The sequence below is a fragment of the Microtus ochrogaster genome, unplaced genomic scaffold (assembly GCF_000317375.1).
Source record: "Microtus ochrogaster isolate Prairie Vole_2 unplaced genomic scaffold, MicOch1.0 UNK15, whole genome shotgun sequence".
Classification (NCBI taxonomy): domain Eukaryota; kingdom Metazoa; phylum Chordata; class Mammalia; order Rodentia; family Cricetidae; genus Microtus; species Microtus ochrogaster.
The window spans coordinates 1,806,236-1,829,259 of record NW_004949113.1 but is presented as its reverse complement, the minus strand read 5'-3'; the positions used below and the strand labels follow the sequence as shown (position 1 = coordinate 1,829,259).

At 40.1% G+C, this 23,024-nt stretch overlaps 1 protein-coding gene across 1 annotated transcript in view; it reads left to right on the top strand.

Moving 5' to 3' along the window:
* Positions 1-22,544, top strand: part of Dnaja2 (DnaJ heat shock protein family (Hsp40) member A2) — a 22,922-nt gene extending 378 nt beyond the window's left edge. Inside the window, exons 2-9 of the mRNA XM_005367015.3 lie at positions 1,006-1,065; positions 1,865-2,088; positions 10,878-10,958; positions 11,187-11,320; positions 13,186-13,382; positions 19,886-20,030; positions 20,158-20,285; positions 20,787-22,544. Coding sequence (XP_005367072.1) covers positions 1,006-1,065; positions 1,865-2,088; positions 10,878-10,958; positions 11,187-11,320; positions 13,186-13,382; positions 19,886-20,030; positions 20,158-20,285; positions 20,787-20,978 — 1,161 coding nt within the window. The 3' untranslated portion in view covers positions 20,979-22,544. The remainder of the gene's footprint in view (positions 1-1,005; positions 1,066-1,864; positions 2,089-10,877; positions 10,959-11,186; positions 11,321-13,185; positions 13,383-19,885; positions 20,031-20,157; positions 20,286-20,786) is intronic.
* The last annotated feature ends 480 nt before the right edge of the window (positions 22,545-23,024 follow it).

Sequence of the window (23,024 nt, the reverse complement as noted above, 5' to 3'; positions counted from 1 at the left end):
CCGGCGAGGAGCTGACCGCCGGCGCCGGTGTGGGGCTGAGGGCCGCAGTCGCCGGCGCCGAAGCTCCTCCCTCCGCCTCGCTCGCCCGGCAGCCGGAACGGCGTGGGTCTGTTTGGGAGCATTGTTCTGTGGGCAGGTGATCCAAATACCCGGTGGCAGCTTCGGGGATGAGTCGTGTGTCCCAGCCAAACACCTGAGTGTGCACTCACTAAAAATAAGACACATCGCATTGTTGTCCTTTGTAGCGGTCCAGAATCATCTCTGGACTTCAGAGCATTGAACGTCTTGATAAAGTCCCGCAGCATCTTCTCTGGCTGTCGGTACCGAATCTGAATGTGTAAACCTAGAAAAACGAGGCTGTCCCGTAAGCAGTGGGACTGGTAAAGTCCGAAGTAAAATAGACTTCCTGTTACCCTACCGGAAATGGTAGGCTGTGTTATATAATTCATGAGTCTGTGTGAAGACTTAAATGGTGCATGCTCAAATCGCTTAATTGAGAGTATGTAGTTTCACTACCACCTAGGACCTCAATCAACCCACCATGTGCTAGTAGAACATCACCTAGGACCATCTGGGTTTTTTCTTCCTGTTGGAGGGCAGGCAAGAGCCAGCACAAGCAGGGGTGCTTCTACCTGGCTTAATTTGTGTAACTGCCTGGGTTTCTGTAAAATGCAGTCGCTTAATGTGGAATTTGTTAGGTTATTGCGGACTTGGTCTGGTTATGACCATTGGAGATATTTGAGAATAGTGAACGAACAAGGAATCATGGTCCAGCGTCTTTCTTTGTAGTTTTATTTATATTTTTCTTCAGTATAATCTCTTTTTCGACAGTAACTTATTTTGTCTTGGTATATTATTAGCAAGTAAGCAGTATTAAGGTGGAAAATATCAAATAGTTCTGACAACTAAGTGGCATTTTTGGAAGACTGTAACGTTAGAACGTTGCGTTAAGTGAATTTCTTAAATTGTTGTCTGTGTGTAACTTTTTAAAATCTCTTTTTGAAGGCATACAGAAAGTTAGCCAAAGAATACCATCCTGATAAGAATCCGAATGCTGGAGACAAAGTGAGTTCTTTGAAGTTTTATTCTTGGGGTTTTAGTTTTAAACTGAATTTAAAATAAATCACCCTCTTTGTAGTAGGGGGAAAATCCATTTATGCCTACATAGCAAAACTTTTGTGTTATTATTTTAACTTATTTGAAAATGCCATAATAAAACCTGATGCCTATAATATTCTTTAGAAATAAGAAAAATTAGCCAGTGAAGATGGTGATGATGGTAGCCCATGCTTTTAATCCCCACACTCTGGAGGCAGAGGCAGGTGGATCTCAGTTCAAGGCCGTCCTGGTCAGAGCAAGTTCCAGGACAGCAAGGAGCTGTATAGGGAAACCATGTCTCTGAGGCGGTGGGGGAGAGGGAGAGGGGTTCCAGCTATTGAGATAGCGCACCGCCTGAGCTTGAGCCTCAGGAGAAGGAGAGGGAGAGGGGTTCCAGCTACTGAGATAGCGCACAGCCTGAGCTTGAGCCTCAGAAGAAGGAGAGGGAGAGGGGTTCCAGCTATTGAGATAGCGCACAGCCTGAGCTTGAGCCACAGAAGAAGGGAAGTTGTCTTTCCACCTCCACACGTGCTCCAACACTCGCACAGTTCACATACAATAATGATGATAACTTTTAGAAGAATATTTCAGTTTTACAGTGAGAATTATTAAGATGTTGAGCAATAAGTGATAAAGAGAACCAAAATGAAATCAAAGGTAACTTGAAGCTTTTTATTAGAATGAATGGATTCTGAGTTTCTGAAGTCTTTTTTACATTCTTGTGCTTAAAAATCCAATTGTTTTCATTCTTACTTTTCCCTTATAGTTTAAAGAAATAAGTTTTGCATATGAAGTATTGTCAAATCCAGAGAAGCGAGAGCTCTATGACAGATATGGAGAACAAGGTCTGCGGGAAGGTAGCGGCGGAGGCGGTGGCATGGATGATATTTTCTCACATATTTTTGGTGGAGGATTGTTTGGCTTCATGGGCAATCAGAGTAGAAGTCGAAATGGCAGGAGAAGAGGCGAAGACATGATGCATCCACTGAAGTGAGTCTTGTTTTTAAATGAGGTGCTTTTCCAAGTGGTGATCACAGAGCTCAGTTGCTATAGAATGGTTCATTTATTTTAAAATTTTTACTGTGTTCTCATTAAGTGACTAAGTAAAATTGTTAATTGAATGTATTTTACTTCAGAGCTTACAGGATGGAGGAGGTGCTCTAGAAATGTAGGTCAATTGGTAAAGTGCTTAACTCACACCCAAAATTCTGGATTTGATTCTGGGTGGTGTGTAATAAACCAGGTGTGGTCTTTACCTATAATTACAGCACGGCGGGGGGGGGGTGTGTGGAGGCAAGAGGATCAGGAGTTCCAAGTCATATGCTCAGCTGAGGATACATGGAAGCCTATCACAACAAAACAGCCAAGATCTTAAAGAATAGTTGATGTTTACTGAGATTTGTTTTTACATTGTTGAGGTTGATTGTAACTATAGGATTTAAAATTTCAAGTGTGAAGATTATATTCTTTGAAGTATTTAAATCCAAGCTTTAAAAAGAATGGTTGTTTGCTTAGATTATTTACATGGTAAAGTCCCTCATTACTTGATCCTCAACACTAACTCTAAGTTGGTTTCCATGGAGCCTACTGGCTGCCAGCCTGGCATTAACCTGCCAACGTACAAATAGTGTGGACCTTGATTGTGAACTAAGACTCCATGGGTCAGCTACAAACTGAAAATAGCATTTCACTTTAGTTTGTTAAGGTTTTCATGAACAATGGTTTTAGTAACAAATGCTAGAGACTGAGTGGAGAGAGCACATGCACGTGCTGTATGGCATGCTTACAAGGTCTCATGTAGTCCAGGCCAATTATGAGTTTGTTTTTGGTATCTGCTTCTACCTCTGAAGTGTTGGGATAACTGGGGGATATGATCATGCCTGATTCTCGGTTTATTTAAAATATTTCAGTTATGGTTTTTGTTATGGGGATCATGTGCTTCCTGTAGTTGCACTATAGCACACACATGGAGGTCAGAGGACAAATTGAGTTGGTTCTTTTCTTCACCGTGTGGGTTTCAGGGATTGAACTCAGGGAGGCAGGCTTGGTGATAAGTGCCTTTATCCATAGCTGTCTCACTAGTCTTGAGTTTTTGTTTGTTTAGATTTATCTATTTGATTTTGAAGTGTTTTGCTTGCCTATCTGTATGCCTGTGCACCACACGAGTGCCTGGTGCCCAGGGAGTTCAGAAGAGGGTGTCGGGTCCCCTAGAGCTAGAGTGACAGGTGGTTGTGAGCTGCCAGGTGGGTGCTAGAAATCGAAACACAGGTCCTTGGTAAGAATAAGCTCTCCAGCCCCACTGTATCTGTCTTTTTTTATACAAGTGCTGGGGGATTGAACCCAGATACTAATGCCTGTGCTGTGTAGACACATTATGAATTGATCTGTCTTCAGAGCCCCCACTTTTTTTCCCCTCTACTAACACCACCATACCTGCCTACTAACGTTCTTCTGGGCCCTTTGATTTCATTTCATGATGATTAATCACTCATCTTTTATGTGCTGGACAGGGGCCTATAATATTGTTGCTGTGCATTTCTTTGTATACAGTTTTATCTCTCTTTGGCAGATTCCCAGCCAACCATCCATGGCTTTATTTCTTTTTTGAGGCAGGGTATCATACTGGCCAGGGCTGTCCTTGACTACACAGGTACTATTCCTGAGTTAACATCCATGTTTTGAAGCTGATTTTAAAAAACAAACAACAACTAAAAACCAAACAGTTTGCTTTATAGAGGAATTTAAGCCTCACTGGAGAGTGCCAATGTCAAATCATTACTTGTAGGATATTTTACACTTCTGGCATTTTGAGGGGCACAACACCCAAATAAATCGCATGGAGGCTTATTATTATTTATGAATGCCTGGCCTTAGTGTGGCTTGTTTCTTGCCAGCTTCTCTTAAATTATGCCAACTACCTTTTGCTTGTGGGCTTTTATCTTTATTTCTGTATACCTTACTTTACTTCTTTCTCCGTGGTTTGCTGTGTAGCTGGTTCGCTGGCGCCTGATGTCCTCCTCTCCTTGTTCTCTTGTTCCTGTTTCTCTATACTCTCTGCCTACTAGCCCTGTCTATCCTTGCTTCTGCCTCGCTGTTGGCCATTTGTCTCTTTATTAGGACCACCAGGTGTTTTAGGCAAGGAATCACAGCTTTACACTTAATCAAATGCAGCCTAAACAAAAGCAACATGCCAGAAATTAATATTCCCCAATGCTTCCTTTTTTCTTTCTAAAAAAATGAAGTTTTAACTTCAACATAGTAAAACTGTACACAATAAGAACAATTAACCAAATAAAGATTACATTCATAATGTACCAAATTTCAGTTCATTTGTTGTATAATAATTTAAAGAAAGTACTTCGTTATCTATCCTATCTTAATAAATCCAAAATTTTATTCATAACTAACTTGCTATCATATCTAAGAAAAACTACATTTATCACTATCTAGTCTTCAACTCCATCAAAGACACCAAAGGGATATAATAGTATTTAAATAAACAAAAAGTGCATTGCAAATGACTTCCAAAAACAGTGACATCTGATTGCTTGAATAGTCAACCCAAAGTTCCTTTGCCACATAGGGTCATCCATTTCAGCCTGCAGGCCATATTATCTGGCAGACTTTTCAGTAAAGCAGGAAATTTGAAAGACTGTCCTGCCATATTGTCAGTTTGTCAGTCACTTTTCTTTTGGATTTGCAGAATGCCTGGCACTTTCTTCTGTGAATCAGGAACCCTGAATGACCATCCTGCCTTGTTTTGGCAAAATTTGTAGGGAGTCACTTCCCCGTGGGTCCTGCATATCCAGTTTATACAACAGACAGTGAAGCAGTCTAGGCAAGAGCAATTTTTTGCCCAAAAGGCTAGCCTTGCCACATTAAAAGCAAAATCCATAAGGAGTTTCTTCGATGCCCATCATCTCTGAAATACATTGGTGCTGCTAAGAGCAGATATCGCTCTTCATGAAAAGCCCTAAATTAACAGACATTTTAAATGCTGTATCCTGTAGGTCTTTGAAATATTTGAAGATTCATCTATCTGAAATATATCTCTATATGATATAGAAAACATAACTAACATATCTACAGATTTGATTGTTATAGATGACTATAGATGTTATAGATGATTAACTACTGACCTGTGTTTTTTGATTATCCTAAATCATAATAGTTTTCAAAAACTAGAATTTTACCTTACATTTTTAAATGAACTGCATAGGTACAATACCTTAAACAAGATCAGAAGCATATATACAGTGTTGTAACAAAAATAACCTTAAATTGGTATCAATACACAAAAATCCTTTAAACAAGAGTAAAAACATATACACAGTGTAACAATTTTGACTTTGAATTTATATCCATATACCAAAGTCATATACCATATACCAAGACAAAATATCTAAGAGTACTTGGTTTTTCTTTTTCTTTTTTTTCCCTATATTCCCCTAAATTATAACAAACATCAATGACCCACAAAATAGCCAATAGCTTCCCACGTCCCACTCTTGGAAATGTGATTGTTTTCTCTAGTCTGCTTCCTATTGATTGTAGGTGAAGTATTTTTAGGGTCCCAGAGAGAAAATTTGAGATAATGGCCAAGTTTTGGAAAGAGCAGTTATAATCTTTGTTGACAAATATCACCTGTCAAGTTTCAGGAAGTCTCCCTTGATCAAATCAGATCCAAATCAACGTGGAATGAATCCACAGCCTCTTGTTTCCTTTAGAAACAAAAGCAAAACCTTCTCCAAAGCATTTTTGCTTTCCACTTGAGAAGTACATTTCTTAACTTTTTAAGTTTTTTTTTTTGATTGTAGCATAGTAAAAAAAGTTTTGTTTTGTTTTTTTTTTGACATTTTTAAAGTATCGAGGCTCATTTATTTCTACAGTCCCTCTCTCCCTCTTTCAATTCCAGGTCTCTTAGCAGCTGTCCTTTGCTTTTCAGCAATCAAAAAGTTCAAAATCAACACAGTACTCTACAGGATCCAGACTCCCTGTGTGTTTCCAATCTTTACGTGGCTCTTTTTCTTTTACATTATTTTAACTGTCTCTGTAAAGACTTTATTTTACTTTTTAAAAACTTTCTGTAAGTGTCTGTACCCATTTTCTTTTTAATTCTATGTAAAACACACTGGAGCCTGTTTTAGAGGTGTTTCTCTCCCTTCTGGACCTCTTTCACTGCATATCTTTTAGCCTTTTTTTTTGACCGCAGGAGCAAACTTTAGACTGTTGAACAACTGTGTGCTCTAGTAGCTGACTCCGCCCACTCTGGGTTGGGTTGTGAAAGCCCAGCTCAAAACTTGCAGCCAGGTTGGAGGTACATGACCAGAAACTGCATTCAACCTTCCTAGAGCTCTAGAATGCTGATATGTGTTCTGTGGCAGGCATTTTTGCTTTGCTTTTTGTTACTTCTTTCCATACTGGCTGCTCTAGGACTTGCCAGCAGGCACAAAATCTTAAAGGAACCACATTTTTTTTTCCTTCAGCTTTCTTAGGCTCTAGATGGATTTTTCAAACCCTATGATGGAATGCCAAAATGTTGTAGGCTGTTTTACTCTTTTGGCTTTTTGAGGGACCCAACACCCAAATAAATCACACAGAGGCTTATTATTGCTTAAGAATGCCTGGCCTTAGCATGGCTTGCTTCTTGCCAGCTTTTCTTATCTTAAATTATCCCAACTACCTTTTGCCTCTGAGCTTTTATCTTTATTTCTGTGTACCTTACTTTACTTCTTTCTCCGTGGCTTGCTATGTAGCTGGTTGGCTGGCCCCTGATGTCCTTCTCTCTTTTTTCTCTTGTTCTTTTTTCTGTCTTTATCGTCTCTGTCTGCTAGCCCCGCCTATCCTTACTTCTGCCTTGCTATTGGCCATACATCTCTTAATTAGGACCATTTAGACAGGCAAGAATCACAAATGCAGCATAAACAAAAGTAACACACCTGAAAATAATATTTCCCAACAGTTACTCTTTCTCTCTCCTTGTTTTGTAAGACTCAAGACATAGATCAGTATATCGTTAAATTCGGTGTGATGGTGTGTTGTTGATAATTTTTCGTTCATAAGTGGATTTTACCATGTTTTTTGTGTGCACACAAACCAGGGAGAGGGTGTGAAGGTCAGAGGATGACTTGTGGGAGTTGGTTCTCTCCCACCATGATTGAACTTAGGTCACCAGCAAGTGCTGAGCCATCTTGCCCTCCTGTAATTGTTTCTTTATGCTGCCTACAGTATAGGAAAGTTTGAGCTTAAAGTAACACTTTTGTTACAAGCTGAGGTTTGGTGGCCCGCTTGGGAAGGCAGAGGCAAGCAAATCTCTGAGTTCAAGGCCAACCTGGTCTACAAGAGTTAGTTCCAGGACAGCTAGTACTATTATTCAGAGAAACCCTGTCTCAAAAAAAAGAAAAAAGAAAGGTTGAACACCACAAAATGATGTGCCTTGGAGAAAGATTTTGAACTATTTGTTCCTTTACCTAAATTCAAGGGATTTAAAATAGTAAGGAAGGCTTAAGTCTGGTTATACATAGATGAATGGCAGAGCACCTGCTTAGCATATGTGAGGTCCTGGGTTCACCCTCAGGAGCATGGGAGAAAAAAGATTTTAGAACACAAGAATAGCCAGGTGTGATTGCTCACACCTTTAATCCCAGCACTAAGGACAAAGGGACAAGCGGATCTCTTGAGTTTGATACCAACCTGGTCTACACAGCCAGAGCCAGATCCAAACAAACTAGTCAGCACACACACAAGAGTATTATTAAACTATAATATAGATGGGTGGTATTGGTAAATAATTTTTAGAATTTCTTTTGCAATTTCATACACAAATGATTGTTCTATTACCTTTTCTTATACCTTCCCTCCCAGCTGAACAACTCTTTCTTCCTAACAAGCCCCTCTCACTTTCTTGTCTGCTCCTCTCTTGGTCCTTTGTATTTAATTATAGTTTCCTGCACAAACAGGGATGGTGGGTTATTTATTTGAAAAAGGGCAACTTACCATTGGCAACATTGCTGAGAATATAAGTCCCCTCCCTCAGCAACCAATAACTCCTTAGGGAGGGGTGGGACTTTTGTTTTTTGAAGTTAGTTTGGAAATTGAATTGTGTTTTTTTTTAAGTTTTGTATGTACATATACACATGTGTCCATATAGTTTATTTGGTTTAACTTTGCTGGCCTAGAATTTGGTATGTAGAAAAGGCTGGCTTTGGACTTTTGACAGTTTGCCTGTCTCAGTATTGACATTATAGGTATGCACTGCCACACCTGACAAATACACTTTTCAAATTTATTTATTTACTTATTTGGTTTTTTGGGACAGTTTGTAGCTTTTGGAGTCTGTCCTGGAACCAGCTCTTGTAGACCAGGTTGGCCTTGAACTCCTAGAAATCCACCTGTCTCTGCCTCACGAGTGCTGGGATTAAAGGTGCTGCGCCGCCACCACCGCCCAGCAAATTGTTATATTTTTAAGAAATGTTTTTTACCTTTAAAAAAAAATTATTTAACTTTATTTTGTATGCATTGGTGTGAAGGTGTCTGATCCCTTGAAATTGGAGTTATAGACAGTTGTCAGTTTCCATGTGGTTGATTGGAATCGAACCTGGGTCCTCTTAAAGAGCAACCAGTGCTCTTAACCGCTGAGCCATCTCTCCAGCCCCATTTATTACTTTTTAAAAAATGTGTTTGGATGTTTTGCCTACATGTATGTCTGTGAGTGCCCATGGAGGCCAGAAGAGGGTGTTGAATCCTCTGGAATTATAGTCACAGACAGTTATTCACCATTTGAACCCAGGTTCTCTGAAAGAATAGCAAGTAACTTGGTTGAATCTTCTCTCTAGCCTTCATGTATATTTTTAAAAACCCTTTTTTTTCCTGTACCACTTTTTTTGAGGTATGAATATATAAAATATTGTATACATTTGAATTTACAGTCGACTGGTACTTTTTAATTTTGCTTTTTGCCTTTTTAGTTAGATACTTTGAAGATACATTAAAAGATGTTCATGGCCGCCGTGCCAGTGTTCATCATGAACACCAAAGTGCCCTTGCCTCCATGTCAGAGGGCCTCCTCTTCGCTCACCTAGCAGCTGGTAAAGGCCACCAGCAAGCTGACCCAGTACATCACAGTGCTTTTGGCCATTCCTGTAGCAAGCTGCTATATGACCTAGTGGCCTGATTGCGTGTGCATCAGCTCAGACCAGATCTAAATCAGCTGTGTGACTTGAACTTGCCTAACCAGGTCTGCAGTGCTTCTGTCTTCACTTGAGTACTGGTCTGACTTATCTGGACTGCCTTTCTTGGAGCCTTGCTGCATACAGTGTTCTGTGTTCATCTACCCATAGTGACGTCCACCTCCTAGCCAGCAGAAGTTAATTGTTTAGAGACCAAAATTAATAAGCAAATAAAAGTTGTTCAGATATACAGTATTTATTATGATTTGGCAGGATCTTTAGAAACTGAAAAAATTAAGTTTCTCTGTTGAAGCTATGTTCTTTCCCTCTCTGCAATAATGAATAGCTTTTTAAACATACACAATTAAGTGCCTCTTTTTTTGTGTGTGTGTTTTTTTTTGGTTTTTCGAGACAGGGTTTCTCTGTAGTTTTGGAGCCTGTCCTGGAACTCCCTTGGTAGACCAGGCTGGCCTCGAACTCACAGAGATCCTCCTGCCTCTGCCTCCCGAGTGCTGGGATTACAGGTGTGCAAGTGCCTCTTTTTAAGAAATTCTTTGTATGAATATTTGTTTGCATACATGTCTGTGAACTGCATGTATCTTAAGCCTGTGGAGGTAAGCAGAGAGTCAATTGTCCTGGAACCAGAGTTACAGACAGTTGTGAGCCTCCATGTGGTTGCTGGGAATTGAATCCAGGTTCTGTGAAAGAGCAGCAGTGCTCTTAGCCACTGAGCCATCTCTTCAGCTCCCTAAGTGCCTATTTTAAGCTATAATATACATTTAATTGTAATATAACTATACATTGTAATCTAATACATATTAGATTACAAATGTAATGTAATTATCTATAGCTTGCCCCCTCCCCTCCAACAATAAAGCTCTGGCCTTGATCAAGTTAGTTAACTTCTCCTTGCTTCAGTTATATCACATAAAACTGGATGATAATTACAATTAGTACCTAGGGATGCAGCTTAATTGCTTTAGTGCGTGTCTGATACAGATGAGTCCCTGGGCTTCCTTTGTTCCATATAAAACTGGACAAGATGGTATGTGACTGTAATCTAGCACTTGGGAAGTAGAGGCATGGATATCCATTAAGTTCAAGGTGATTTTTGGCTGCATTTTGAAGCCAGTATGAACCATAAAGTCCTGTCTTTATAGTGTTATTGATGACTTGGGTCATCAGTGCATAATTTGCAGCAAGTTGCTAGCTAGGTCAGCCCTGTAGGTTCAAGAATTTAATTTTTTTTTTCCTGGTTGATGGTAGCACACATTTTAATCCTAGTACTCAGGAGGCAGGGACAGGTGGACCTCTGAATTTCAGGCCAGCCTGGTCTACAGAGCAAGTTCCAGGGGCAGCTACACAGATAGTCCCTGCCTGTAAGTGTGTGTATACCAGTGCCTGAGAAAACTGGAGATGAGTTACAGGTGTTTCCAGTGTGCGGTTGAGAAACTTGCCTCTGAAGAGCAAATATACCACGTGTATTGTCCAAATTCATAAAGATTTTCTTGGATTCTGTCATAAAAAGTCAGTGAAATTTGGTCTGTAAGCTCTATATATCTTTTAAAAATATTGGCAAAATTTGGTTGAACCATGTTCTTTATTCTGCAGAGTTTCTTTAGAAGACTTGTATAATGGCAAGACAACCAAACTACAACTTAGCAAGAATGTGCTCTGTAGCGCATGCAGTGGGTAAGTGTGCTGTCGCTTAGGCAGTCTGTCTGCTTTTTGAGTGGCATGCTCAAAATCTATACCAGGTAACATATTTTCTTCATTTAAAGCTTAATAAGCAGCTGGGCATTTTCTGTTTCCTCTAAAGACCCTTTAAAGTGGTTACACTGGGGAGTGAGAAGCACAATTTGTTATGTTTTAATGACTAGTGGTTTGTAGACAAAAGTGTGATTTATACTTTTGCTTTAGCCAAGGTGGAAAGTCTGGAGCTGTTCAGAAATGCAGTGCTTGTCGGGGTCGAGGTGTGCGCATTATGATCAGACAGCTGGCTCCAGGAATGGTGCAGCAGATGCAGTCTGTGTGCTCTGATTGCAATGGAGAAGGTAAATGTACCAGTGTTTTCATTGCTTTTATAATAGAATATGTTGGGAACATAGAAGTTGGAAACGTTTACAATTTTACTAAGTATGCTTATATTCATTTTATTCTAAAAATGATATCTAACAGAAGATTGGCGATTATTATACCATTACTGTTTGAGCATAGTATCTCTAACCTAAGCCAACCTTAAACTGTGTATTCAAGGATGATCTTGAATTCTTAATCTGCCTTTACCTCTGAAGTGCTGAGGTATTGTTCCAACCCAGCTGAAATGAATCTTTATCACCTAACTTGTAGAACTTCGGGGGCATTCTAAAAAGTCCTAAATCAAGTTCTAAATCTATTTTTAATAGTTTGATTTTTAAATGAAGTTGCTTTAATAAGGAAAGGAGAGATGTGTCTAGTGTAACTAAGAAATTAAGTTTTTAATTAATTTATGTGGTAGAATTTTTCCTTACCAGCATTGGAAAGTGAACCCAAGTCCATGAGGGTGCTTGGCAAGTATTGAACACTAGCCCTCATTCTGACTAATTACATTACTATCCTTACCCAAGCCCTGGTACGGGGAATTAAACCTAGGGTTCTTACCATTGAGCTACACTCCCAGCCTTTCCCTTGGCTAATTGTTAGTATAGTTGTAGAACTCTCTTTCCCAAATTCTTGGAGGTGATAATTTTCAGAAGGTATATATTGGGCTAAGGTAATAACTTAGTTGGTAAAGTGCCTGCCTCGCTAGCATGAGGACCTAGCCATGTTAGAAAAGCAAGTAGTGCACCCTCAAGATCCCCGTGTTCAGGAGAGAAGTTGATCCCAAGTGCTCACCAGCTGGCCAGCCTAACCTGCTAACCTCTAGGTCAGTGAAAGATTGTGTCATAAAAAGTGGAGTGGAGGAGCTGAGAAATGATACCTGAGGTTGTCACCCTCCTCGACTGCAAGTTATATTCCTCTGAGGCATCTCTGCATTGTACCTTGCTAAAATTCCTAGCTTCACTATCAAGAAGCCAAAGTCAGCTGAAACCTAACAGCGAAAAGCAGAGCAGGACAGTGAGTTTCAGGTTTGTCAGTGCAACATAACAAGACTCCTTTTTAAACACAAGTGCGCCAGTGCACAGTGATTAGAAAACCTTGCCTTTTTCCTCATACATTGTTAAATACTCTGGAGTTCCAATTTTTTATACCATAAGCAAATATTAGAGGGGAATATCTTCAAAAGAAAAACAGTTACCCTAACCTTGGTACAGAAGTGTTCAGTGCTCTAGTTGGTTTTGAGAATTTTCAGTTATAGTGAAACTACACAAAAGCAGGATTGGAGGTGGGAGGACAGTCCAGTGGTAGAACCTGTGCAAAGACCTGGGGCTAATCCCCAGTTAATATCTGAGCAAGATTTAGTCTTTTGAAATAAACTCGAGTACCAACTTTACAATTCAGTAATAAGTCATCAGGGATATGTGGGGATTGAATGTAGACCAGTAGCAAACTTTTAGGTTCACTAACCCCTACTGGGAAGAACAATTGAAGTTTGACTTGGGCTGTCTCTCTCTGTCTGAGGGTAACCTACTTGGAGTTAGAACTGAAAACTTTTGCAGAAGTGTTTGTAGAAGTTCCAGCACCTGACTGCCCAAACTTTTCCTTGTTCGTTAGTTTTAGGGAGTAGAGCCAGGAACTAACGAAATGTCAGGGTGTTTGACTCTGTAATCTTAGGTAGCTGAACCCTTTGGGTGACCTTTAGTAAAATGTTTTGTCATTTGCAGTAACCATAACCATTGGTGCCCAAAATGTATCTTTTTGAATTAAGGGCACTGGCAAGACTCAGTTTAAGATTGGGGTATTCTTTCTTACTGGAAGCTTGAATGACCTCTCTTTGCAGGAGAAGTCATTAATGAAAAAGACCGCTGTAAAAAATGTGAAGGAAAGAAGGTGATTAAAGAAGTCAAGATTCTTGAAGTTCATGTAGACAAAGGCATGAAACATGGGCAGAGAATTACATTCACTGGGGAAGCAGACCAGGCCCCAGGAGTGGAACCTGGAGATATTGTTCTTTTGCTACAGGAAAAAGAACATGAGGTAATTTACTTTTGATTTACTCATTTTTTCCCCCGTTTTTGTTTTATTCAGAATTGATCTTGCTTGTGAAAAATAGGATAATTGCCTTGGAGTGAAACTGAAAACAAATGAAGTTGTTAAGGGAAATGTGACTGAGTTAATTTTTAGCTCACAGTGAGCGTGGCTTGCTTAGAGAAACTCCGTCTATTAGCCTGTGCCCTGTCATAGCTGTAACTCAGCACTCTGCCCTTAAATGATCCTATTGTCTCTGCACCTCATTTTCCTTTATGTAAATAAAGCCATTGGACTAGGTAGTGTTAGGCAACATAATTTCACTATAGAGTTCCTTGGATGCATGGTGGGTGGGTAGAGGCTTCACTCCTCGGCACTTCTCCATTAATTTTACTGTACTTGCTATGTTTGCTAGGGTCAGAGTTTTTTGGTTGTTGTTTTTTGTTTGCTTGTATCTGTTTTATTGGTGTGATGGGAGCATGGGTCTTCCTCATGTCCCAGTATGTATAGAACAACTTTCTGGAGTCACTATTCCCCAGTGGGTTCTGGGGGTCAAACATGTTGTCAGTCTTTTGTGGCAAGCACTTTTATCTTCCGAGCTTTCTAACCGACCCAAGTTCTAGAGATTTAAAACATCTTTTAATTAGTTCCTGATTGAATGTGTATTGGTTATATCTATTATGATTGAGGCAAAATGAACCTGTCTAGCAGTGAGTCATTGTGTGCTGTTTTTATTCTGATCATACTTCCTTTCTCTGTCCTGTACCACCATGCTTAGCTCACCTGTAATTTGTAATACCTGGTGGCCCATTTCTATAATCCCAGAATTTAGGAGGCCAAGACAGGAGAGAGCAAGATTGAGGTCAACCAGGGCTATAGGGAGACTCTTCTCAAACAAAATTAATGCCCTACATAGTATCTTCTCTACTTCTGTCCTAAAGAATATGTCTGTGGCTCTTGGTTGATAAAGCTGTTCAGGAAACACGCAGTACTTACATGTAAACACTTGACAGGGTTTGTACTGGAGACTTATTTAAGAGTTCTCTAAACGATTGCACTTAGGTTTTATTTATTTTAGACAGACTTGAATCACTTTGTTTTTCTTGTATACATAGCCTATGTGCAGGGCTGGAGAGATGGCTCAGTGGATAAGAGCACTAGCGGCTCTTCCAAAGGACCAGGGATCAAGTCCTAGCACCCACATGTCAGCTCACAACTGTCTGTAACTCCAGTTCCAAGTGATCTGACACCGTCACACAGACATACATGCAGATAAAACATGTAAAATTTAAAAACAAAAACAAATCCTCATTAAGCCAGGCACTGGTTGTGTACACCTTTAATTGCAGTCCTCAGGAGACAGAGGCTTGCTGATCTCTGAGTTCAAGGCCATCCTGGTCTACATAGTAAGATCCAGGACAACCAGGACTGTTAACACAAAGAAACCCTGTCTTGAAAAACAAAAACAAAAAACATGCTATCCACAGCTGGTTCATGGAGACTAGTGTGGGTTCTTACAATATGGTTGGTGTATTCCTGATAGACCTGGAAAACATGGACTCCTTCCAGAGGTCAGAGTTGGGTAGGTCCTAAAGATGGCATCAGAGGTGTCCTTGGCAGTGTGGCCATGCAGCCTGTAGCCGCATCCGATCCAGCCGTCAGCAACAACCTCTTGTGCAGAGGAGCAGAGACAATGCCATGGCCTCCGGGGGCAAGGATGAGGTGCACCACACAGATCCACAGGGCCCATCACCTTGCATAGAATAGTGTAGGGATTTCTAATCTTGATCCCCCGGTAGCCTTGATTTTGGTCTGCTGGTCAAGTCAAGTCTACTTCTGCACTGGCATGACCTTTTGAAACCTCATCCTTGAGATGCTTGCTGGAGAGTGGGAAGATAGCTCAGAGATTAAGAGCACTTGCTGCTGTTGTAGAGGAACCTGGTTCAGTTCCTGGCACCCACATAGCGGCTCAACCTTTTTTAATTCCCATTTCCAGAGGATCAGATGTCCTCTCTTCAGATCCCTGCATACATGTGGTACATAGCGGCTCAACCTTTTTTAATTCCCGTTTCCAGAGGATCAGATGTCCTCTCTTCAGATCCCTGCATACATGTGGTACACATACATACATAAACACATTGAAATAAGATTAATGTACTTAGGGCTCTCTAAAGGAACTAAACTTAGAGAATGTGTATGTATGTATAACAAAGATTTATTACAATAACTTTAGTCCAGCTAGTCTAACACTAGAAGGGAATCCCAAAGAAGTAGGCTCAAATGCCAGTGAGGGAATGGGCTTGGCCAGCAAGAGCGAGAACAAGCAAGCAAGGAACAAGCTTCATTCTTTCATGTTCTTTCTTTCGTTATTTATTTATTTATTTATTTTTGGTTTTTTTTTGAGACAGGGTTTCTCTGTGGCTTTGGAGCCTGTCCTGGACTAGCTCTTGTAGACCAGGCTGGTCTCGAACTCACAGAGATCCGCCTGCCTCTGCCTCCCGAGTGCTGGGATTAAAGGCGTGCGCCACCACCTCCCGGCTTTTCATTTTCTTTATATAGGCTGCTAGCAGAAGGTGTGGCCCAGACTAGAGGTGGGTCTTTCCATCTCAAAAGATCTGAATTAAAGGTTTATCTTCCCATCTCAAATGATTTAAAAAGAAAAACCTCATCTTTGTGCCCAGCCATTTGGGTTTTAGGCAGTCATGTTGACAACCAAGAGTAGTCATCACAATTAACATAGCATGAATAGAGACAATTGCTAGGTAAAGTTTAGTAATCTCAGATTCTCTGATGGGCAGAGAGGACAAGTAGATCTCTGGGGCTTGATCTTCATGACTTTGACAGTCAGTCTAGCTTAGTTACAGGATCCACTCCTTGTCTTAGGCTTTGCCTCCAAGTACTCAACAACCCCAGCACTGGATCCTCTGGTAGCCACTGTGACCTCCCAAGCCTTGGTCCATTCACCATTTGTTTTTTTTTTTTTTTTCCCAAGGAAGAAGCTGCAATTTTAAAAGTAAAATTACGTTGAAATTTTAGTGGAGAACAAGGTTATATTGAAAAACACATTGTAGAAGTTGATCTATCCTCAGAAGATTACAACTTGCTCCCTGGACTGATCTTATGAAGAGGGGTGTTACTGTTTTCTGTTTTGTTTTGTTTTGTTTTGTTTGGTTTTTGTTTTGTTTTTGACTTTTCTTTGATATGGCATATTTTAGATGGCTGTAAAATAGCAGTTTCCAGAATTCTGCATTAAGGTCATAAAGGATGAAATATTCATGACTGCTTTTTGATATAAAGTCTGGGTCTTAAATGAAGAAGATATTAGAAAATGCTCTGTCTCGGGCTGGAGAGATGGCTCAGTGTTTAAGAGCACTGACTGCTCTTCCAGAGGACCTGGGTTCAATTCCCAGCACCCACATGGCAGCTCACAACTATCTGTAACTCCCAAGATCTGACACCCTTACAAAGACACATGCAGGCAAAACACCAATGCACATAAATAAATTTTTTTAAAAGGACCACTATTTTTTTGAAAGGAAGAAAGAAAATACTCTGTCTCTGAGCCACATCTCCAAGCTCTAAATTTTGTTATTCAAGATTCTTATTTGATGGCTTTTTAGCTACTTACTCATTTATTCAGTATTAGTATCCACAATACCTACAAGACATAAGAAGTGGAAAGCTAACCAGATAGCAGTGAGCTATATCGTTAAAAGTAGATTAAACCTCGGTGTTTTGTGGAACAGGTATCACTAGGGTGTTAGAGTGTTGTAAATACCTTTAATCTCAGTGCTTGGGATTAGAATTGTTGAAAGTGGTATGATTGCGTGGAATTGATGGCCTAGGCTAGAAAGAAGTTAAGAGCAGTCAGTGTAAGCCAAGGGTGAGGTTTACTTTTGGTTTTTTCGTGACAGGGTTTCTCTGTGGCTTTGGAGCCTGTCCTGAAACTAGCTCTGTAGACCAGGCTGGTCTCGAACTCACAGAGATCCGCCTGCCTCTGCCTCCCTAGTGCTGGAATTAAAGGCGTGCGCCACCATTGTCCTGCCCAAGGGTGAGGTTTAGACAGCTTAATTCATCTTGCTTGGAAGAAGAAATACAAACCTACTATATTTTAAACTAGAACATAGGACTTGCTAAATGTTCAAGAAAAGCATTGGTTAAGTTTTGGGCCTTCTCTCTTTACTCCAAATAGCTGTCAGAAGAAGATGAGGCCATATTTAGGTTGAGTGGGTGCAGGGCTGAATCTATATGTATGTGATTAAAAGCTTTGAGTGTTGTGTCATGTGCATTCATCCTGCTGCGCTGCTATTCTGTGAGTCTCGTGTCCTTTTGTACAGTGAAAGTGCAGGGTTTTAATTGTGTTCCTCAATAACTGCTGAATGTTTTGCTATGTGGTGCTTGGTAACTTCTAATTTGCTAACTTCAGGGGAGAAGTTGGGCATTTATTTGTTTAAATGTTAGTGTTAAATTATCAAATCATTCATATCCCCCCCCCCCCCGGCCCCTCAAATGACAGCAACCACCATGGTATTTTTTAGTTGTAGTTGCTTTGAATGCTTTTTGGTGCTGGGGATGAGGGTTTGGTTTGGTTTGGTTTTTCAAGACAGGGTTTCTCTGTATAATAGTTCTGGAACTTGCTCTATAGACCAGGCTGGCCTTGAGCTCATTAAGATCCACCTGCCTCCGCCTCCCACGTGCTGGGATTTAAGGCACGCACCACCACTGCCCTGCCAGTTGAACACTTTGATACAGGTACACAGTGTCAGGGCTGGAGAGATGGCTCAGAGGTTAAGAGCACTGACTGCTCTTCTCTTCTAGAGATTCTGAGTTCAATTCCCTGCACCCACATGGTGGCTCACAGCCATCTATAATGAGATCTAGTGCCCTCTTCTGGCCTGCAGAAGGAATAAATGAATCTTTAAAAAAAAAAAAAAGGAAAGATGTGTGCTACTGCTCCTGGCTCCAGCACACTCAAATCTTGGTGACCTTTTCACTACAGTTAATTTTATTTCAACTTAAATTTCAAAATTTAAGTATAGATTTGGCAAGTTTAAGTAAAAATTGCAAGTTGAATATTTTTAAATTGATTTTTTTTCCCCCCACATCAAAGCTCAGGACATTCTCAGCATTTATTCAGTAATGTTTGCAGTGTTGGTGCAGAAACACAACTCAACTCCAAGGGAAGAAGAGACTATTCTGGAGCTAAATAAATGTCCATAACCTGTAATATGGATTGTGGTTACGGCAAAACCCATGTTCTAACATCGGAGCAGTAATAGAACAGAGAAAATCATAAGTCAAGGTGCTATCCAAATGCATTGGAGAAAGTAGACAATTACAGCGAAGTACACAACCTCAGCAGTAGGCCTCTGAGTCTTCTCTCGTGACTCCTAGCCTTGGGTTGATAGAAACTACAGTTTTGTTATTAATAAATTCCAAAAGGTTTTATCTGTAAAGTCAAGGGATGTTAGGTCTGACACAGCAGTGGGCAATTGGCTAATTTGGGGGACTTACGTAGCCTAAGGTAAATTGTCATCAGGCTTTGAGCCTGCAGTGTTCTGGTTGTGCCTGAGTCACATCAGCATGTATAGTCTATAAGCGTATACTGTAAGATGGAATAAGCCAACTTTAGCATTTGCTGTATAATTTACATTAAGCAAGTTTGAATTTTTTAAAGGTGTTTGTTTGGTGTTGTATTCTGAGATCTGGTTTTTCTGTGTAACAGTACTCACTGCCCTGGAACTCAGTCTGTAGACCAGGTTGGCTTTGAACTCACAGAGATCAACCTGCCTCTGCTTCCTGAGTGCTGGGATTAAAGGCATGCACCAGTCACTATATCTGTACTAGTTTTTTTTTTTTTAATTATGCATATACATGTTTTCTCTGTGTGTATGAAAGTGTACTGTATGTGTGCCTGGTGCTCAGTGAGGGTCCAAAGAGGCCCTTGGATCCTCTGAAACTGGTCTTATGGATAGTAGTGAGCCACCTTCTGGGTGCTGGGAGCCAAACCTCTGCAAGAGCAGCAAGTAGTCTTTACCACTGATGATCTCCATGCCCAAGTTTGAATTTTAAGTGCAATGGAACTACATTGTATGTGTAAAGTACAAAATTGAAGCCACAGCTTTCACAACTGGGCTTTACTGGTTGAGATTTTGAACACTGAACTTGGACTTCCTTCTTGCCTCATTGAGACCATGTCTGGGGGACATTCCAGGTTGACTCTGTTCTTTTGAAGCCTGTAGGATCTATTTGGTGTTAGGAAATGGAATACAATGGCAGCAGCAAAAGCACTATTAGGAGCTTCAGCATTTTTCTTAGTAGTCAGCTGTCCTAATAGAAGTTTCTGTCATACCCCTTGAGAATAGCTAGTTTTGCTAATAATAATTTTGGAAATTAGGGACAGTGGCATTTTGGTTCTTCCAAGATTCTGATATTGACTTAAGAAATGTGCAATAGGATGTTATGGGTTCATAATCTTTTAAAAATATGTTTTGTTTGTGCTTTTTTTATAGGTGTTCCAGAGAGATGGGAATGATCTGCATATGACGTATAAGATAGGACTTGTTGAAGCTTTATGTGGATTTCAGTTCACATTTAAGCATCTTGATGCTCGTCAGATTGTGGTAAAATATCCTCCTGGCAAAGTAATCGAGCCAGGTAAATGACTTCATCTGATCAGGTTGTTCGTGTATTGTTAAAATTTTTATTTATAGTGGGTAAAAAAAATATTATTGAATACCTTTCGGGTAATATTCTTATCTAATTTAATTTTTTTAAATAATAGGATGTGTTCGTGTTGTTCGAGGTGAAGGAATGCCGCAGTATCGTAATCCCTTTGAAAAGGGTGATCTTTACATAAAGTTTGATGTGCAGTTTCCTGAAAACAACTGGATCAACCCAGACAAGCTTTCTGTAAGCTGTTTTTGCAGTTCCTCACACAGCTAATATGGATGTCCCTTCTGCTGCTCCTCGCTCTTCCTTGCTTCCTGTGTGCTGCTTTTCTCTTTCTCTTTGTTTTGTTTTATTGTAGGGTTTCTGTCTGCACCCTGGGCTGGCCTACAACTCATGGCAGTTCCTCTGTTTCAGCCTTTTGATTGTTACAGACGTAACCAACCATGCCCAGCTTTTTTGAGACTGTGTCTTCATGCTGGCTTTTTTTAATGTTTCCATGGTTGATGGTTTTTTTCTGGTCATTCTGAAGATGAAGTTGGCTGATAGAAATGTTTATGGGGCCAATCAGGCTGGTGAGAGTCTTTGAACTCTCTGGATAGCAGATCCTTCAGATAGCATTCTGTTTAGAAATACCATGGAACATTTCTGCATGTAGTTTTCTAGTATTTAAATATGGATGTTTAGTTTGTGTGACTGTCAGCTACATAATGAGACACATCTCCTGTTCTTTGTTTCCTGAAGGAATTAGAAGATCTACTGCCATCTAGACCAGAAGTTCCTAATGTAATTGGAGAGACAGAAGAAGTGGAGCTTCAGGAATTTGATAGTACTCGAGGCTCTGGAGGTGGTCAGAGGCGTGAAGCCTATAACGATAGCTCTGATGAAGAAAGCAGCAGCCACCATGGACCTGGAGTGCAGTGTGCCCATCAGTAAACTGCAGGCGGCTGTACAGGTGGATTTTCGTTCCACATTTTCCGGATAAGCCAGCTGCTGGAGTACCTGATGAGTCCAGATGAACTGACAGACATCTGTTGATCTATGTGTAACTTCTAAATTGGTATAGTATCCACAGAGTGTATAATTTAAACTAACCACGAAGCTTTACATCTTCATTTCGACTGTTCTGTAGCAGAGTAAAGCACTTGAAGTAAGACTCCCTTTCACATGTGGGTTATAAGTTTCAGTCCTGGTATCTGCTTGATTTTTATCAGTTTTGTGTAGACTTTATGTTTCATATTTTAAACTCAAATCCAGCATTGTAAAGTTTGTACAATTTGTCCTGAAGCTTTGTGTTTGGCTGCACCTGCATAAGCTGCTACAAATAGAATAAAGAATTCATAGCCTGTATCTATCATTTAGATGCATGGAAAAATGGGCTTTGCACACAATGGGTTTGAAGCTGACTGGGAACAGTAGAAAAAATTACATTAGCCATGGTTGTAAAGTTTTTTGGCTTTTTTTTAAAAAACCATTTTGTGAAAGGTTTCTGAAACTTGATAATAAAAAGCAGTTGGTGTAAATTATTCTGTGTCACATTTTTAGAAAGAGCCTATTTTGAACTGTAAACAAGTATCCTTACAGTGAGGAGGGACTCTGGTTCTGGTTTTAAACAGCCCTTAAAGATCCATTGGCCTGAAGATTCAGGGCCTGCCGGTTTTATAGTTTGCAAACACTAAAGTTGATTGAAACAGTCTTTATTGATTTCATTTGCTACTCTGTAGCATCAAGAACATCCAAATCAATCATCTAACTCCCAGGTTACCCTGAAAATTGGGACAAGCCCAGGCTTCAGTTATCTTGTACCCCACTTTTTGAAAATAAGGTAATGGCAGATGAATAGTAGAACCATGTTTACACAGACCTGTTAAAATGCAGTTTTTATTAAATATGAAAAATTGCTGTCTCATTAAGTTGAATATCTGAATTTAGGGAAGCATTGACTGATGATCTATGTAAGCAAACATTCACCAAGTGGCTGAGCCAGCGGTGAGAGGGTTCAGTTTGACCTATGTCCTGGTCAGCACCTAGTTTTAATTACAACCATCCTAATGAAATGAAAGGATGGGTTTCCATCTTCTGGGAATTACTTTTTTTCTCCCTGAAGTATTTTTTTTTAAAAAAACACGTTCATTTGAGGTCCAAGCAACACCAGCTACACACATTTTACATTTGTCGAAGGAACAACAGGACAAAAATGGAAATTCAGATTTTTTTTCAGTGTTATTATACCATCTCTGAGCCTAATAGTGCTTGGGTTCATTTCTAGAGATATTAGAACCTGGATGAAAAGAATGTCCCCAAACTAATCAAGACCTGTGAGGGTTAAATTACTGCCCTATTCGCTCTACCTCCATTGTACAAAAATACTTTGCAACAAGCCTGGGGAAGGTTCAGCGGCATAATAGTTTTGTATTTGAGGTTATTTCCCCACAACACTTTAGCCTAAGCAATGCAGTGATAATATAAACTTTGTAGCCTTTCCAATAAAGGTTTATAAAACAGTTATTCAGCAGTCTTCATTCTTTTGCCGTGCGTGTGTGTGTGTGGTGCTGGGGACTGAACTCGGGCCCATGTATCCACCAAGCAGCTGCTTTCCCAGCTTAGCAACCTGCCAACTGCTCACCTTTTTTACTAGAACAAAATTTGCAAGCATGGAAACTCTGACCTGGAAGTGCCTCTAACTTCATCATTTTATGGTTTTTATGCCATAAAGTTTTATCTTTAAGAAAATGCCCATTGTAGTGGTTTCCATATATCAAGACTTGTGTAGCAAAACAAGAAGCACACCGAGTCCTAATTAGTCCCATGTCGTTGTCTTCCAACCCTTTATGCAATTGCTAATTCTGTTTCTAAATATTGTACTGAATTGTGTTTTTGAGTTTTATTCTTATCCAGCATATAGCTTTACTTTTTAAAACCAAGTAGTATTGGGTATGAGGATGCCATGCATTTTACTCACTTCCTGGTGGACATTTGGAG